The sequence below is a fragment of the Drosophila rhopaloa genome, unplaced genomic scaffold (assembly GCF_018152115.1).
Source record: "Drosophila rhopaloa isolate 14029-0021.01 unplaced genomic scaffold, ASM1815211v1 contig_2, whole genome shotgun sequence".
In the NCBI taxonomy this organism is placed as follows: domain Eukaryota; kingdom Metazoa; phylum Arthropoda; class Insecta; order Diptera; family Drosophilidae; genus Drosophila; species Drosophila rhopaloa.
The window spans coordinates 15,505,376-15,524,814 of NW_025335083.1; the positions used below are offsets into that span (position 1 = coordinate 15,505,376).

At 37.0% G+C, this 19,439-nt stretch overlaps 2 protein-coding genes across 4 annotated transcripts in view; one reads left to right on the forward strand and one right to left on the reverse strand.

Moving 5' to 3' along the window:
• Positions 1-326: 326 nt before the first annotated feature.
• On the reverse strand, positions 327-2,991 carry LOC108043390 (protein FAM151B). 3 transcript variants are annotated; one of them, XM_017122085.2, is made up of 4 exons: positions 2,903-2,991; positions 1,691-1,903; positions 1,385-1,626; positions 327-981 (listed from the first exon to the last, which is right to left on the reverse strand). In XM_017122085.2, exons 1-4 carry the CDS (start codon positions 2,988-2,990, stop codon positions 415-417), a joined length of 1,110 nt encoding a protein of 369 aa, XP_016977574.1. In that variant the 5' UTR covers position 2,991; the 3' UTR covers positions 327-414. The 3 variants fall into 3 exon arrangements, with proteins under 3 accessions (XP_016977574.1, XP_016977576.1, XP_016977575.1); XM_017122087.2 differs by lacking the exon at positions 2,903-2,991 and adding an exon at positions 2,003-2,157; XM_017122086.2 differs by lacking the exon at positions 2,903-2,991 and adding an exon at positions 1,998-2,157.
• Positions 2,992-4,449: 1,458 nt separating this feature from the next.
• The window catches only part of LOC108053447 (putative uncharacterized protein DDB_G0271606), a 96,641-nt gene continuing 81,651 nt past the window's right edge, over positions 4,450-19,439 (forward strand). The window contains exon 1 of the mRNA XM_044460319.1: positions 4,450-6,546. Coding sequence (XP_044316254.1) covers positions 5,527-6,546 — 1,020 coding nt within the window. The 5' untranslated portion in view covers positions 4,450-5,526. The remainder of the gene's footprint in view (positions 6,547-19,439) is intronic.

Consider the following 19,439-nt stretch of genomic DNA (forward strand, 5'->3'; position numbering starts at 1 on the left):
TGATGAGTATGAAGTAAACTAAAAAATCCATTTAAATTTGGGTTTGCAAATATTTGTTGATATCAACAAAAATAGTTTGAAAGCAAAATAAACACAAAATAATGCAGGATTTTTGCTTATAAATCTTTTTAAATTAAATTCTTAAGATCTCTGAATTTTGATTGAAAAAAAAATTGAGTTAAAATAAATAAATAAATATAGTAAATAAAACTGTTAACAATTTTTTTTTAAGAAAACACGGCATCTAAGGCTATTTCCAAAAATGTAATTCAAAAGCAGAGAATAAAGCAATCAATTTATTAAAGTAAAACCTTTAATAACACCCATTTTTAAATTCATAAAATGATTATAAAAACTATTTATTGTTAACTCCATTTGACAATTGTACCTGTTTCAAAAACACATTAAACACTATTATATCCGCTGAAGCCAGCTGGATAGAGCCCAAAAGCAAAGACTGACGAAACTAAAGCCGAACAGCGATTTGAAGGTGCTGGCTCCGCTGCCCGAATTTCCCAAATCCAATTGCGAGGCCAGCTCCTCCGGCACGTCGAGGTAGACTTTCTCCACCCCAAATCCGAAGATCAACTGGCGCAGCCTATCCACATCCACATAGTCGCCGGCGGATGACCAGATGGTCAGGGTGCTCTCGTTTGTCTCGTTCACCGCGGCAACCAGTCGATGCAGTTGCTCCTGGCTGTTAGCGGCGATTCCAGCGCGCACGGGAAAGGTGATAGCCTGACCGGTGGACAGGACATTGTTGACGGTCAGTGATTCCAGCATGGCATCGCATTGATCCTGTGTGTACTCGCCATCTCGGAAGTCAGCGCCCCAATTTGTTGTCCAGCCAATGGAGAGCGCCGCCTGCTTATAGCGCATGCAGCCGGCAAAGAAGCGGTCCGCATCCACGGGCACGGTTTTGTTCTGTTCCACGGGTCCACTCAGGATGTCGGCGTTTATCCAGACAGGATATCCTATCATCTGCAAAACGGGGTAAATTTTAATATATTTTTGAGTTAATAACAAAAAAACCATACTACCAAAATATATTTAGATTAGCACTACTTTTTATATATTATAAAAAGAGGTTAAAACTCTTATGAAATGTGTTTTTTATTTAATTGCTATTTAATATCTCACGAAAAGTCTTTAAAAAACCCTATTTTTTAGTTATTTTGTTCTTTTGGATGAGAATAAAATAGGAAATAAATTTTATTCAAACCTTTTCTGAAATCTTTAGCTTAATAAATTTCAAAGTTTTTTTAAAGTGAAATAATAAATTGACCTTTAGGAGTATATATGCAAATTTATAAGTGTTAGTTTATACAACTAATGTAAATAAAACAATGTCCCGTAATTTTAAAAGTAATGCTCCCCAACTCACGCTGGGAATATTCTCGTCCAGGATGTCCAGGGAGCCCTCGAAGACCTCGATCGACTTAAAGTCGAGCTTGACGCCCTTTTCCTGTCCCTCGTGATCCCTGTTGAATTCCATGATCTGATAAAGGAACTCTGCCAGCGTGAGATCCGAAATAATGGCCGGCGGATGGGCCATTACGGGCATATCCTCGCCCTCGCCATTTAGTTTGCCCAGAACAATGTCCGCCTCGATAAAGTCGATGTTACCTTTTGAAATTTAAGTCTCTTGTAAAATGTGTATAAACGGATATGTGTTAAAGCGAAATCTCACCTGTTTCGGTTAGCACTTCGTCCAGTAGTTGTTGACTGTTGACCGCATGGGCCCAGGTTATTGCGGTCAGATTTGTGCCCCATACCTTCACCATATCCGAATCTTTGAGGAATATTTCCACGATCTGAGGATCCGCTGGCGTTCTTTGCTCCACCACTTGGTACTGATAATTGCTGGCGTTTAGAGCAGCCCCATTGATTTTGGCCACGAGCACTGCGAATGGGCAAATAATACGGCATTAATATTCCATAATTGAACAATGGGACGCACAGAGGGCATAATATGGCAGATAGATAAGCTTCCTTACCTTACCTATTATTCACACGCAGACAGAAACAATAAAATATCAATTTGTTTACTTCCCAGTGGGCGAGTGTGCGTGAATGGAGGGAAATTAATTCTAATTGTTATGGTTATTTTTATGGAATGCGCTCAGTTCTGCTCTCCTCCACTTTCACCGAATGCTGTAATGGAACTGCACAACAATGCTTTGCTGCAATCTGTCAGCGGTTCCAAGGCGCAAACGCAGAGAGGATAACAGAAATGAGAATAACGAGAAGAGAAACTAAGTCCCAAAAACCGAGGACTATATACTCTTACAAGTTATTTAGCCAGTTATCTTGTTAATGTGCTGCTTTATTCTAAACTCAATGATAATTCAATGAACTCAAAACTAATCAAATTGTTAATTTTTTAGGTCATATTTGATATATATATTTTCTAAGTTGTAGGTCATTTTTAAAAGGTCTAGGGAATGTAACATCCGATTTTGCAAATATGGAGAACCATTCTGATTTCAGTCACCGATTTTGATTATCTTTAAAAGATGTTTTTCAAAAAGTTTTAAAAATCTCATCTCTATAAATATGTCATCAAACACAGTTTGTATGGGAGCTTGGGATAAACATATAACTTTGTGTTTATTAAGATTTAACCGATTTGAATAAATAGTATAAGTAAATCCATTTTCTCTTTATAATTATGTATTTTTAAAGCATAAAAATTTGATCCAAAAGTTTTCTCAACAATATGTTGATGTCGATTAAAATTAGAAATTTATTGTTTCTAGGGATAGAAATATATATCACTCATTTTGAAACTTTTAAATCAATTTATGTATACTATAGTACCCTGCTCTAAAAGGGTATAATAACGAGAGCCAGATGAAGTGAGGCGCGAAACGGTGAGAATTCAAATAGCTGATTGCGTTACCAAGTAGTAGTAGTGGCATCAGTAGAGCAGAATTCGTTGAACCCCCGCTTCTGGAGGACTCAGTGAACTTAAAGAACTTGAACAACATATTGGCACCGCGGTTAGATAAGAACTAAATTGACCGTTGGGAAACTAAACGTGTTGGGTTTGCACTCACGCCTATCGATGGATTTTGCTGATTTGATTAAACTTTGATTAAGCATTGTATATAAGTCTTGATATTTAGCCTGTTGTAAAATCTAATCGTATAAGTGGGATCTTTATCCGCCTCAGTGGGGAAAACTTTTCCTGAAATATGCTAATAGTATCTAGGAGTAGTTTTAAAACGTCGTTTCCAGGGTTTTTAAATTTTTCGTTATAATTTCGGACAGTTGTTTTTGCCTTTTTTAAATTTAATTAAAAATCGAAGTTGCTTGTATTTATCTTTACGATCATAACGGAAAGGGGCGAGGGCAGTGGTGGGAGGTTTGGTGTTAGCTTCCCGCCCACCTCACTCATGTTAAAACTGATAGAAAATGAGGTATTTAAAAAGTATGCTACAAGAAATTAAGATTCTCGCTTACCTCAAATCCCTCAAAACAATATTACATTACATTTTTAGACTGTTTAAATTCAAAACACTTATAGTTTTAAAAAGTAAACTAAAAACTAAAATTCAATAGTTTTTCTTAGAATTTTTAAAAAAATCATCAGTTTAACTGTTAAAAGTACGATAAAAGTTAAAAATATTGAAAAGGAAGTCCGGCAATAACAGAAAAACATTTTGAGTTTAGGTTTTATCGATAAAAACGGCTGATTTCTGTTAAGCTTTACAGACCATATGGTTGCTTAAGAGGAGTTAACTACAGTTCGAACTTTCAAGCAAAAACAACCCTGTCTGTGAAAGTTCGAATTTTCTCTTAATTTGTATCAACACTTTGGCGCGCATTTTGATTCTGTTTCTTCGTTTCGTTTTTCAGATAATGAGATTATCATTATTATTTATTTTCATATTTTCAGAAAGTTGAGGATTGTCAATAAAAAAACTGTAATTTCATTATTGAAAAAGTTAATTTTAAATTGTATTACCTTTAATTTAATCCATTGAGCTCTGTAATAGTTTTAAAAAACTGTAGCAGAAACTGCGCACTTAAAAAGTGATTTCTAAAAAAAAGTGTAAGATTTAGAAACCTTTCTGTGCTTAAAATGTTATACAGATTATTTACCCCACCTCATATTTTTAAGAAAGAGGATTGTTTATAAATTTGTTACCAGAATTACATTTGGTTGTTACTTTTGTTCCTGTAGATTGTAAACAAATAAATATTTGATATGATAAACGAACTTTTAGGACTCGAAATGGTTAACAGCGGTATAAAGATCAAGTTAAGAGTGTTTCTGGCTAAGAGAATTGTAGGGGAGTATTTCTCGTTCGCGACAAAGAGAATTTAAGCACGCCATTCGAAACTAACTCGAAGTACTCTCAAGTTTCGAAGTCGAAATCGGCCGGCAGTGTTTCGAGACTTTCGAATGTATCTGTATCTCCTCTATCGTTTTTTCGCTCTCGAACCGTTCGGACGTGCGCGTAAGCGTGTCGTTTTTATTCGTGGCGAATAAAAATATCGAGGAAAAAGCTCGCACGTGCGACGCTTGCAAAAAAAAAAATATAAGAAATTTATATATATTACTACAAGTGCGGAATCCAAATAAATATTCAATAACGAGTGCAAAAATTATTGGCAAGCGCAAAAAAGATTTATAAATAGTGCAACAACAACAACAGCACAATAAAAGAATTTGTCAGGCGGCGTTTGTTTTTGTTCTCTCTCCCTCTCTCTCACTCTCTCGCTCGCTCGCTCTCGCTGTCTCTTTTTATCATTCGTCTGCCGGCCTTCGTTGCGCGTGTGTGCGTGTGTCTCCGCATCCGTATATCCGTGCGTGTGTCCGTGCGTGCGTTTGTGTGTGTGTGTGCAGCGCAAAGATAAAAAAGTTGAGAAATTGAGATATACGAAATGAAATACAAAAATTCAACTTAAGAAATGGCGCCGAAGAGAAATTAATTTATGGCGAAAATTTAATAAGTGCAGGGCATAAAAAAAAAAGTGCGCACAAGTTTTCACCCAGCCGACAAAAGCCGGCCGATATATATATTTCTATAAATACAACTTAAATAATATCGAAATATTCTAAACACGCGACAAAATAAAGAAAGAAAGAAAAATCCTGTGTGTGTGTTTGAGTGTGCTAAAATGCCGTCGGCAAAATGCTAAATGCGAATGCAACAAAATTAGTTAAACTAGCTGACAAATCAAACAAAAACCAATCAACAAATGTGCCAAATTGTTAAGTGGAAGTCCAGTAATTAGACAGATTGGACTATTAGCATAACAAACAAAAGATAAAAGTACATAAGATATGGATCCCAATCGTAGCTCTTTAAAAAATATTTAGAGGACAAGAAAACACATGTAGAGGTTATTCAAAGACCTTCTTTGATCTTATAGAATCGACTATCACATAATTCAAAGTTACTCCCAAATCACGAAGCTATATTCATTAAACATCAAGAGGGTCACAATCGGAAACTGGTAAAAATGGATTACTAGCAAGAGCCGAAACTTGGTTATCTAAAATATTGCCCAAAAATGACCGAATACGTGACGCCCTTGATTAGCACCGTCTTGAAGAAATACCAGACGAGTGCCACGAAATCGCTTCAGGGCCCAGGACACACCCTAACATCCGCCGGTGTCCTGGATATTGCCACCAACGGAAGAAGTGAGAGTCCTGGCTTGGGCTTGTCCAATGGAAAATGCCAAGCCTCGTCGCCAAATGTTGCTCTAATAAAAAAGGAAATACTCAGTTCACCAGAGCCCCAGGACCTCCATCATGAATGCTCATCGAGGGGCACGCCCCCACAGATATATCCACCCGCCACGCCTTCCAGGGAACTCTCACAACCGATCCTATCGGTAGCCGATTCGGGATGTGGAAAACTGTACGAGACGAAGTTGGAGGGAAAAACCATTGGATGCTTTTCCGTGGGCGGTGAAATGAGACTTTGCCTGCCCCAGTTTCTCAACAATGTTCTCAATGATTTTTCGCTGGAACAGATCAACAGGATCTTCGATGAACTGGGCATCTACTGTTCACAGTGCACGCCCGATCAGCTGGTGGAATTCAAGGCCGCCGAGATCCTGCCATCGGATGTTAAGGCCAGCGGCTTGATCACCCGCACCGATGCGGAGCGTCTCTGTGCGGCTCTACTCCATCGCTCGGACCGGAATAGCTATGTCCCGATCGAGAGTTTGCCCAAGGGGGCACTGAGTTTCCACGTCTATCACAAGTGCTTTGGCAAATGCGAGGGCATCTGCACACCCGACATGTACTCACACCAGAAGCCGACCTGCATCAAGTGCCTGGAGTGCGACGGCTGGTTCTCGCCACAGAAATTCGTGGGTCATGTGCATCGCAAGTTCGAGAATCAGACATGTCACTGGGGCTTCGATTCGCGCAACTGGCACGATTATCTTCATGTGGCGCTGAATGTGGAGAACCGGGAGAAGTACCAGATCGTCCTGGATGAGCTGAAGGAGGTGGAGATCAAGGAGATGCACAAAGAGATGCACAAGGCGCAATGGGAATTGGATCACAAAAAAAGAAAGGTGAGTTTCAAGTTATAGGACGAGCTTGGGGTATTCCCTTGCCATCTTTGACTGGACAAAAACATTTTAAAAATTACATTTTGTGATCACGTTTTTCGACTATTTAAAGTTTGCTTGGAATCGGAGTTCAGAATATGGTTTCAGTATGTATTATCCGAGGTCTAGTAATATTGGTAATATATATTTCAAGTGGACTTTAGAATTGAGGATCTTAAAAAATAAAAGATTATTGAATAAAGATGATTGCCTTATTATACATATATCCTTTCTTTTATAATCTTTTCTTTGCTTATTTTTTAATTATAAATGGGAATTTTCATTCTCCCTTTTTCTACCGGTTATTACAAAATTAGCTCAATCGACCAGTGCTATTGTTGTAAATATAATACTCACCTTGTTGGGCAGGTCAACAATTTCTCAGAACGAAGGGGATTATTAACTCGATAATCTCCCCGCCTTTCGTTTGCTCAATTATTTTCTCTCCCCCACTTTTGTGCACACACATTCCCCCAGCTCTGATCTTAATATTAATTATGCATATGAACGCCCCACGCCACAGCAACAAATACGAGAATAGCAAAAATTTCGGCGGCGACTACCGCAGTTCCATATTTGGACGACGCCGTCGACTTCCATTCACATTCAATTCGATCTTCTTTAACGACACTTTGTGTTTGCTGTTCAAAAGAAATTAAAAAAAAAACTGCAAAAACGCTATGCGGAGAATAATGCAAAAATATGAAAACGAATTTCACCGCGAGCCGTTTATAATGAATTCATAATTATTATAATTTCAATGAAGCTGCAGTTTATGGCGCTGGTTTGGTGGTTGGGGTGTAAAACATTTTTTTTTAGGCTAGGCCACTTTTTTTGTGATTATTTATTTAAACTACTTAATTTTATGCTTAAACAGCGCTAGCGAAATATTTTCACGCAAAAAAAAACAATAAATAATAAATTTTTCCGCTGTACAATTTTTGTCTCTTTTTTGGATATGTTTGTTGTTAAAAATTGTTGTAGCTGCCGCTGCATTTTGCGGTTGCCAAAGCGTCTGCCGCATTTCGGCATGTTTGCCGCCGAGGCAGCGCAGCAACGAATGGAGCTTATTTTTAGCTTTTCGCTCAATTTATTTGCTGCCCCGTTTGCGCCTTGTTTGGAGCCTGCGGCCAAAAGGCTTTCGATTTTACAGTCGCTAGGTGTGTACCCTTAAAGGGTATTTTGGAATGGGAAAGAGGTGAAGAAGAAGAAGTATATATTCCTTTAGTAATATTACGCATTAGAACTTCAATCTCTAAAAATTCTTTTCTAGTATTCGCCTGTAAGTTATATTTGAATTTGGTTTTTTTATATTTTTTCATATTTAATGGCATTTGCTGTAGTTTGATCGTCCCGAAAATTATAGGGACTTCTTTTATAGTAGTATATAGATAGATTTAATTAATTTTGATGTTATTTTTATAACAATTTTTGTTGTTGTTTTTTCCAGCATTATATTTTGAAGTATTAAGTTTCCAGTCCTTTTTTGTGTTGAAGGGTATTTTAGACTGCGGCACCCTTGCGTTCCTTTTGTATTTATTTTTATTCTTCGATTAACTGGTGTGTGTGCCATGAAAATCCGCTTTGACCAGCTTCAATGTTAAATATTCAGCAAATAATAATAATGAGCCAGGGCGAGCGAGACAGGGCGACGGTGCGAGCGGGATGGGTGGATAAAGGGGGTGGGGATCAGGGCGAGGGGGTAGCAACAAAAATAAATCGCAAACCGGTTGGCAACATTGTCTGCTGTGAAGTCTCTGTACTTTGCTCGGGGTTTCGTTTTGGCTTTGGTCTGGGCCCTCGTCTCGTTATGGGATGTGGATGTGTTGTCCGTCTGGCAAAGTGGGATCCAATCGGATCGGTCGTATTGGATCGTATCTGAGCGGTGCCCATGGAATCCCTGCAGCGGGAACGGGAACGGGAATGGAAGTGGAAACTGAAGTCAAAGTCGCAGAAATAACAAAACAAACGGCTTGCGGCATATTTGTTGCGCAAAAAAAAGAAGAACTCAAAAGAGAGAAAATATGAACACAAAAAGAATATTTAAGGTAAGGAGAACAGAATTATATAATAACAAGAAATCGAAGGGGGAGTATATATAATTCTTCTTCTTCATAAAATGAAAAGTTTTTTAATTTTGATCTAAGAGGTTAGGCATCATTTACCTCAATACTGTTATTACCTTTAATCATGTCTCAGGCCAAACCCTTTCTTCCTAATTGAAATACACAATAAATATACGATTCAGAAGTAATACAAAATAGAAAGGAGCTTAGAAATATCTCTTTATTAAAAATGTCAATGAAATAGAAATTAATCAAAAAGGTGCTTCGTAAATATTAAAAATTTTGTTCAACTTGCTACTTATTGTCCCTGTTTTTGAACTTGACCAATCCAACTGCAATCTTTAGACTTTCACTGATTTCCCTCCCCCTTCCTCCCTTATATAATATCTCGTCGAAGTTCCAATTTGGACTTTGTCCAAGAATTTAAATTTCAAGTCGCAAATTTTTGGAATTTCATGTTTTGAAATCAAGCTTATTTGTTTATTATGGCGGCGCCAACAGGTTTATGTGTTTTTTTGAATCGTAACTGTTTTGTTATTTTTCTGCTTTGATTTTTTGGGTTTCGGGTTGCTCAGTTATCGCTCATAAAATTTCCAAATTTATGCTAATCTCTTTTATTAAGCTTTTTTGTGTTGTCATTCATCGTGTATTTCTGGTTGTACGAATACAAATCCAAACGGAATCCATTGTACAGCACGTTTCTGATCCGCAAGAAAATAAAAAATGAGAGAAAAAGCTCCTAGTTATTTTTTTTGGTTACCTTATCAATATTTTTGGCCGCTCGACTGATAAGATTTGTGCTCTGTTGGCCACGTTTTTGCAAAATCGAAAACTCAGTCAGGGTTTTCGTTTATTTTCCATCTTGAGTTCTCAGTACTGATAAGGAACGGTTGAAATTTATGGGTTTACATTGCCGCCTCAGTTTTACGAGGCGTATTAATATTTTATTAGCGCGTATACGCCATGTGGGGCCATCATGAAATTCAAATAAAATTTACTTAATTTGCTGTGGATTTGAAATTGGAATTCCAAACAGTTCTGTCTCTTATCCCATCTGCTAATTGATAAATCATGGGAAATGTGTCGAGAAAAATACAAAAAATCTGGAATGAATAGCATTGAGTGAGCCTCGGTTATGAGAAAAAGATTATACAAGAATGCGAATATTATTTATTTAATTTATTATGAGAGCTTCGTGATGTTTTTCCAAAAAAATCATGTTTTAATAAATATAAAATATAGATAAATCGTGCATAACAAAAACTGTCGCTAAATTTTGTTTCTTACACTAAATTGATGTCGATACATTATTTTTTATGTTTAGTTCCTCATAGTTGTCTTTCATTGCGATATTTCCTACATGTAAATCCTTGCCCATCAGATGATCTAAACTAATTGCATCTTAAATAAGCTCAACAAAAAGCAGCGACTAAACCTGATGGATCTGTCTTATCTTCTCCCTGTGCAATATATTACCCCGCAGGGATTTCACATCTTTAAGTCCTCTGCGCCTCAGTTTTCCTTCCCCTTTTCTCTCCTTTTTTTACTGCCAGCTGTCAGTTGGCGATTTGATAAGCGCGATAAGCAAAGAGCGATCTCTTTCAGTGCCTCCCAGCCGGTCAGCCCTGCCCCGAATTCCCCCCTTTTAACCCCCCGCCCCTCTGTTAGCAATAGATTGGACTGTGGGCAGGTCTCCAGACCAAACTTTTCCCAACCCACCCAACTTGTCATGTGATGTTCGCTTGTTCTTTCGCTCTGCTGATCTCTTCAGCTCTCCTTGCTGTTTTTCATTCGTTATATGTATTTTTTTTTGCTATATTATTATTAGCAAAAACTAAGACACACGACAAGGAAAGTGGAGAAAAAACAACACAGTGGTTGCCGAAAATAAAAACATATAGAAATTGATTTTTAAGAAACATTTTAAGATACAATTATTATAAAAATTTGTAAATCTTCTTCCTATTTCCTAAGAAGTAAATTATTGAAACTTTTAATTTTATTTGGTTAGATTGTTTGTGCCTAATTAAAAAAAATATGTAAGAGCTCGCTTTATTCAGAATATAAACATTGGTATGTATTTCGACTTTTTGGCTTAAACATAAATAATTAAAAACTGTCTAATTTTTCATAGACCACTGTAGTTTGTTATACAATATTGCAAAAGGTGCGGCCTTCTAGATGCGATTTATAAAGAGGAGAGATGGTTAAGGGGTGTAGGATGTTTAGGGGGGCGGTGTTGCTTCGTTAGTAAGGAAGGTGTATTCTCCGCTCTGTACATCGTTTTGCTTTTTTGCATACATTTATCGGCGCCGTTCTCGTTCTCCTTGTTGTTGTTCCTAAAGTTGTTGTCTTGGTTGTTCTTCTTGTAGTTGTTGTGGTTATTGTTGTTGTTGTTGTTTTCGGTGCCTGGGACAGGTGTGTGCCGCCATCGTCTGTCCCGCTCCTTAAGTCTTCTTTTTTTTATAGGCAACCTTTTCTTATGCGTTGTCTATCGCTGATCTTACATCTAAATAGGCTGACGTCGTCGTTGCTTGTTATTGCAGTTCCGTTGGTGGGCTAAAGTAACCCCTTTACCTCGCCCTCCCCTTGCCCCGTTCCACCCAACAACCTGATTTTTAGACCCGTCTCCCCTCCCTTTTCGGTATCTCTACCACTTAACAAATATTTAAAAATCATTCTCATGTTTATTTTAATTAAATCTCACATATTTAATTTGATCTTTCGATTTCGTTATTGTTTTTGCTTTTCGCAGTCAATCAATTGATTTGAGCGATGTTTTGCATATTTATTTGCTCGAGAGCAAAAAGCAAAAATTAGAGAAAATATTTAAATAGCCTAAACGTGTTTAAACAATTAACTTTTGCGTGGAACTAAATAAAAACAGGTGAGAGATTGTGGATAAACGAGAGATGAATAGGTGAAAATTGTTATGTAAATGTTTTTGTCGTTCTTTATTTTAAATATTTGTAACATATTTTGTTTAATACTCTGCAAGTGGAGTTGCATTAATTTTGAAATGTACAACATAAAAGTAAAGTATTTGGCGCAAAAGATATTTTGGAAATGATAGTTCGACAAGCAGTTTTATGAAAACGAAATATTTGAATTGAATAATAAATAAATTAAAATACAAATAAAAAAATCTTAAAATATCTAAAAAATTTCACATTTCAGGTATAATTTATAATATGCTTTAATTATTTGTGTAGAGCCCATTAAAGGGAATTCCTCAACTCTCAGTTAGCCATCTCCATATTTTGTATTATTATTCCAACCAGCCATTGACCTCGCTCTGATCTCGTTCCTATTGTTAATTGCTATTGTCGAATGGACTTAGCAAATTCCTAAGCAAACTTATTTATTTATATATTCATTTATATAATATTCAATACGTATTTCACTTGCAATTGAATCCGCCATCTGAGCTGATAATTTTAAAAAACGAGGCCGCCTTGACGAGGTTTCCTTATCAGGCGAGGTTTGTTTCTCCCCGGATCCCGAATATACGTATATCAGTTGCTATTTTCGTTATCACAACCATTCGCTTACCCAGCTCTCTTATCCCCGATTCCCTGGTGCAGTTTTCTCTGCTCCATTATCCATTTATCTAGACCGGGGGTCAGCATTAACCCACGTCTAAGCGTCTTATTCTCCGGCAGACGTGACAAAATTTGCATGGCGATTAAATCGGTAACCCGCTGTCTTTTTCTCTCTGTCTAGCCCTGTCTCTGTCTTTACCTTATCTGAAATCTCTGAGCTTTGGGCCAGAATTTTTTTGTGTTCTGCGCATTGTTTACCAGCGATTTCCTAGTGTCATTTCCCATCTTTCCTCAGTCTCTTGTCCAGCATTTCCGTCCCAAGAAGACTGTGAAAAGTGGGGTAAAAAGGGGAAATACACTGAAAAAAATTAAATCATTTTGCTTAGATAATAGGAAATGTATATTTTATATAACATCTTTTTGATATTTTTTATATTTGTTTTTATTCTATATTCAAAATAAATACATTTTATAAGATCAGATATAGATATAAAAAATAACTTTTCTTCTGTGTAAGACAAAGAGGTAAAAAGGGGGAGGCTTCTGCTATATAGTTTACACCTGGCACAGGTGACTGGCAATGACGACTTGCTTCACTGGTTAGGCTTGCAAAAAAAATTAAAGTAGCAGGGGTTTCTAGTCTGGTTTTGGTTCTGGGTCTTGAACTTGTTTGCTTCCTTCCTATTTGCCTAACGGTCTTCCTGCCTCTCGCTCTCGCTGTAGCTATTTTATTCGTTTTTTCTTCTCCTAACAATCATCGCTAATTGAGAAGCCCAAGCAAAGTCTAATATAAGTCTATAATAATAGATTTTCGACTCGCAATTGACAATTTTTGCAAATATTTCGCAAATTTAGAAAAAGAAACATGACATGAAAGAAAATAAACATATTAACGAAGTATGGTTTGCATTATAATGAAACTATAGAATCGGCGTATGACAGAAAAAATGTATAAATAACTTTGTTTGCCAATACAATGCAATGTGGGCGATAAGATGGCAACTTTCTACAGTTGTATATACAAATTGAAAATCAAAAGTCTTTAAGGTAGAGAAAAAATGTTTGATTGGAATTGCGTTTTTAATTTAATAAGATTTTAAGAAATATTTTTTTTATTTTATTGTAAATCTAAGTCTCTAGTTAAAATATTTAAAAGACTTCCCTTCATAACAAATAGTATACTTCCCAAAAAATTCTATTCCCACGCTTTCCCTTTCCAAAAAACACAATCGGTTGCGAAAATTGAGATTTAAATCCGTGAATTATTGGCCAAATAATTAATTTGATATCTTCTGGCCTCCAATTGGTTTATACCAGCCCACTTGGAAACTTAATCATCACAATTGTAATTTTTTGATTGACAGCTGTTGTAATTTAAAACTTGACATTCGTTTTATAGGGCAGTTTGATAATGATGATGCATGATCTAGCTTCTTGATTTCCCAACCTCCTATTTTTCCCGCCCTTTTATCTGTCTCGTTTTCAGCTGGCTTACATCTTAATCTTTATCCCCGCTTTTCCGCCGCCTCAAAACTTTCACACGCGATGTGTGATGACGACAGAATCAACGAAAAATTCTATAGCAATTGTGGAGCTTTTTTTTTTTGTTTGGCTGTTTTGAATTTCAACGGCTACTCGTGTTGAGCGCTCAGAGAAATTCTAGACGTTTAAATGTCATTGTTGTTGTAGGTGTTGCTGCGGGGTCTCGTGTTGTTGTTGTTGTTGCTGGTGTTGTCGCTGATGGTGTTGTTGTTGCTGCTGTCACTGTTGCAGCCGCCTGTCAGTGCGCATGAGTGAACATTGAGCAGCAGCAACAATAATAGAAGCAACGCCAGGCAGCAACAGCAGCAATAACTAAAATACACGGCAAAAATAAAGCAATTAAAATAGATTTTATTTAAAAATCACGTGTTTTCGTGTTATATCCATTTATATTATCACTTGTTTTCTTTTTATATATATTTATATTATCGCCAAAGAAGAATAATTAATTATAAAAAAAAATCTTTTATGTTTTGTATAAATAAATAAACAATTAATTAATAAAACAATTAATACGATACTTAGTATAAAAGAAAACATTTTGTAAAGGTTTAACATGAGAAGCAAAATATGTTTGCAACAATTTAAAAGATGTACAAATTTTTATATTTTTATCTGATCGTCTTTATTTAAGTTTATTATTTTTGTGGTTATATTTAGAAGCTTAGTATTGATTTCAGTGCTACAACAAAGTCAACGTCAATTGTAAATTTTGCGCGACATGGTGGCAGAAAACAGCAACAACAACAACACCGACCCCAAGCGCAAATTTCCTTACCTGCCAGGCACCCACCACCCACCCCTGAATTTCCACCTGGTAACTTGCTCTGTTGTAAATGATATTGTCGTCACACCAATGCAAACACCAGCACACCGACAGAAGCATTTGCATAGTGACTGCCGCAATGTTGTTGCTGTTGCCCCTCCCCACCCCCTTGTTTTCCGATACCGCCGCTCTCCACCCGATTCGATTCGCCTCAAAATGCAACAAACCACAGCAGCAACAACGGCTGCAGGAGTAACTACAATAAAAACAGCGATGACGTTGCCAATACACTTTATAAACACGAAGTCAAAACAGGCCTCATGTTATTGACATTGAAAAATTGCAAATGGGTCAGAAGAGAAAGGAATGTACTAAATCTTACTAACTATTTATTTTGACTGGAAATTAAGATATCTAATTCACATAATAATTAGTAGTTTGGGTAACTGCTATATTAAAATTCCATTCAAAAGTCAGCTTAAATATTCTTTTCAGATATTATTATATGAAAACTAAATGACCATAAATAATTTGGTAACAATATCATGACGATCTTTATATTTCCAGCCAATCTTCAAAAGTCTCTATAGTTGTGGAGGTTCCATCACGTTTGTTTGTTCTTTAACTTCTTTCAACGAAATCAATCAGATTTTGTTTTTATATCATAGCTAATAAAGAATTGGCGATAAATGATAAAATGTAAAAATGTTTCTTGAATAACTTGTCAATATTTTCCTTTGAAGACATTGATTAAGCTACATTCTTTTCAAATTGCTTAATCTTTTGTATTGAAAATTTATTCAGATGTGGTATAGATCCTTAGTTTAACACTACATTTCCAGGGCATTGTATCTTCGTTTAATTGCGGTTGAATTAGTCATCTGTCTGTGAGCTGTTAGACCGCCTTTCAGGTATCCTCCCTCCTCTCTTACCCTCATATTGTTGTTGCAGTCAGCGAACTATACATTGTTGCGCCTTCCACTTGAAATCCCGCCCTCCCTATTGTTGTTGCCTTGCATATTTTTCTTGTTTTAATTGGTGCACGCAAATTGTGCACATAACCTCAAAGTGGCTATGAGACCGAACCCTCAAAACCCAACCGCTTTTCACCTTACCGGCAAACCCCAACCCCAAGTTGATGATGATGATGGGAATGACGTAGTCTCTGCCGGTTGCCTCTGTCTCTATTTCTATCTCTTTTTGTCATTGTCTCTTTCTCTTTCTCATATAATATCCCTATCTCTTTCGGATCCAAACCCGGGGAGGTCTTTTGGAACGGGCACGCGACTGGCGGCGACTTGCGATGTCGAGACACTCTGTTTGCCGCTTAATGAAATATTAGAAGCTGACGGGGCGACGAAGACGACACCCAAAGTGGGCTGAAAATGCAGGCGAAAAAGGGGGAGGGGCTGGTGCAGCATTATAGGAGGAGGGGGGTTTTAGGGGTCTTCGGATTTCGGGTTGTACCCAGATTCACGGCTGGATCACGTAATTATAACGTAACGTGCACAAGAGACGACAATGTTGTTGCGCAGGGGATGTGTTTTTGTAGCTGTAATTAATGAAACGTTTGCTGCACTCTCGTCGCCCTTTTCTCCCACTCTTTCTACTGCTTTTTTATTCGCTATATAGCCCCACTCGAAAAAATGTTTAGAAAATTGTTTTATTATTGCCAGAAAGTTGAGTTTTCTCAATGAATTTCTAAAGAAAACATTTCAGAAAATCAATTATTTGCTAACCAAAAGAAATGATTTAAAAGGAAAGATTTATTATTAAAAATATAATAACCTCTATTCATAATACCAAAAGTACTCTCGGAAAATAATTTTTATGCTTGTTTTTTTTAAAGTATTTTAAAGAATTCGATGCGGAGAATATTCTTGGCTTTCAGTTATATATTAACTATCTTAAGAAAACATTAAAATAGATTTTAAAAAGCTGTAAATATGACGAAAGCCACGCGCTTTCAAGGTTATTTTTAAAATTCAAAACTTTTTTATAAAAATTTAATTTAATTAAAAAAAAAGAGTTTATCTTTATACCTTTATTAAGGGCAAAGTTTTTATGATTTTCACGGTGACTTTTTTTGAGTGCACTCTCACTGTTATTTACGGAAATGTCGAGACAGCGCAAGCCAAGCAAGCGACCTCTTTATTGAGCCCTCACCCTCTCCTAGCCCCTCCCACTTCCTCCTGCCACCCGTCACCCACCACCCCCTTTTCCACCCAACGCCCCAACCCACTGTCTGACTCTTCTTCTTCTTTGCGCACTTGACGCCGCATTGTGCAATGTATTGACTTTTTACACGTGACAGGCAATTGACGAGTTGCCATTGTTGTTGCTGTTGCTGTTGCTGCTAGCTCGTGTTGCTGTTGCCGCCGTGCTTGGATTGCTGCTGTTGCTGCTATTGTTGTTGTCGTTGTTGTTGTTGTTGCTGCTGATGTTGATGTTGCCGGCATGTGTCTGGGGCATCGCACGTCTAATTGCTGTTGCTTTTGCAGTTGTCTGACCCTTTGCCGGCACATGTATAAATTAATAATTATGAGTAGACTCAAGACAGAATCAATCGCTCAAGTTTTCTCGTGTGCTTTTCCGTCTGTTCTGGACAGCCTTTGACCCCACCAACATCAGCAGCAGGCACGCAAATTGCAGGTGTGAACTTGAGGTGCCAAATGCAACGGATGTTGCTACTGTTTCAGCTTCCTTATTACTGCAAGTCTTTAAACTTGTTTGCAGAAGCTCTTGAAAACGAATACTTATAAATAATTATAATAAATTATTTTATGGGTTAAAAACAGTATATATATATATATGTAATTAATATATCAGATGAATTTTTGATATACTTGGACAATCGAAAACCTATTTGGGTAGAGTAATGATACAGTTATTTTTTTACATTTAATAATGAGCTCAACTTTGCTTTTAATTTTTAGATAGCTATAAAATGTTACAAAACATTTCGAGTTAAAACTTCGGTTGAAGAAATGCCTTTTATTTTGCTATTGCTTTCAATATTTTTGTATAGCCTTTTGTAGACACAAACGACTGTTACTGTCGTCTTAAATACTTACATTATAACGTTTAGTTTTTATGTTTATAGCAAAAAAATATATTGTTAAGAAGAGACATTTTGTTTACCCATTTTGAGTACAATTATTTAGAAATTTCTGAGGGTAGTACGATTGTGTTTTTCATATGTATTATGTAGCTGATGCGCCTAATGTTGCTGCATTGCGTTAAGTTGCTGATACTTAAATTTGATTGCTGCCACTGATAGCCGCTATTTCTTCAAGATATTTTCCACTGCAGATTATATACCTCTTTTGCTCAACATCTGCTGCTCATCAGTTGAAAGTAGTTAACGTTGCCCCAGCAACAAGTTCAATTTTTTTGTGTTGTACTATACCCGCCGCTTGTTAAACTTCGGCAGTTGCCAGTTGCAAGTTGCAACTTGTTGGCATTGCCTGTTTTAGTGCGCAATTGCCGCTGGCCACGCCCCGACAATCGCCTACTTTGCGCCTCAATTATGCCAATTGCCGCTGCAGCGGAGCCATGACCTTAAAAAGGCAGCATGGAAATTGTCTGAGTCGCTGGCTCGTTTCAGTTGCCGCCTTCGCAGCCCCACCCCCTTCGACCCCTATGCCCCGCCCACCCCCTCCGCTTTGAAAACGCTGCAGCTGTTTGATGTGCGTTGCTGTCGTCGCAGTTGCTGTTGTTGTTGTCTGGCAATGTCTTCGCCGTCTGCCGTCGGGCCATTTGTGTCTGCACACAGAAAAACTGAAAACACCAGCTCCTTTTTGCAATGAAAATTTAAGTTCTATATTTTTAAAATTTTAATTTATATATAAAAGCCTTGCTTTAATATTAACTAAGCTCAAAAAGAAATAATTAAAAACTGTCACTAAATAAAAAAAAAATCCTAATCATTTAAATATCTTCCTGTTACCAGAAGGCAAACCGAAACTTGTTAGTTATTGCATTTGAAACATTTTTTCATGACTAGACAATATGGAAAATATTTAATGTATATTTAAGTGATATTTTCTCAGAGTGTTCAGCTCGAGTTATGCAATTCCTAGCCAAACATTTGTCCGGCCAACAACAGAAGAAAGAGAGGCAGAGAAGGGAGAGCTGGCGAATTTTGGTTAAATATTTTAAGTGGTTCTTGCCATGCGCTCTAAGGTTGACTCGAAACTTAACGCATTTGACCCACTAACAAAGAGGCAACAGTCGGCTATAGATGGGGAAAATGTTGGCCAAGGAGAGGGTGAGCGAGTAGAGGAAAAACGGACCAGACCAGACCATGGCCAAGCAATTTTCCATCGGTTTTGCTTTTCGCTCTTTTGCCATTCGCATTTTCAAGTTAATTACGCCTCGCATTGTTGTCATTCATAAGAGTTCTCGCTGGGACGGTTGAGGACAGATGAGTCAGTCACCTTGCCACCAAAAAAACATATTTCCCATCTTACATATGAAATTCAATTGAAATCAGTTCACAGCTCATGCGAATTTCTCTAAAAATTCGTTTGAAAGAATTCTTCATTCAGACTGGGGAAAATGCGGTGGGCGTGGCCAACGTCGACGACAAGTGACAAACAAATTTGACTGCCAACACAGAAGGGAAATTTCTGAATATTTGTTGTAGCTTTTTCCGAAATGTATAAAAAATATTCGGCCACAAAGTGCAAACAACTTGAATATTTTCTAATTTATGGCCATTTTTTTGTTGTTGTCGGCCTAGGAAATGTTTTGAGGGTAGGGTGTTTATAAAGTATATTAGAATTATCGCATCGTTTAGCATAGAAAATAATTATTAAGATATTCAATAAAGCTTTGAAGTACAAGCTTATCAGAGATTAGAATAAGAAGTATTAAGTTTTTTTTAACAATATTAGTATTATTTCCGGAATGTTAAGGCACGATTTACTTTTTTAGTAA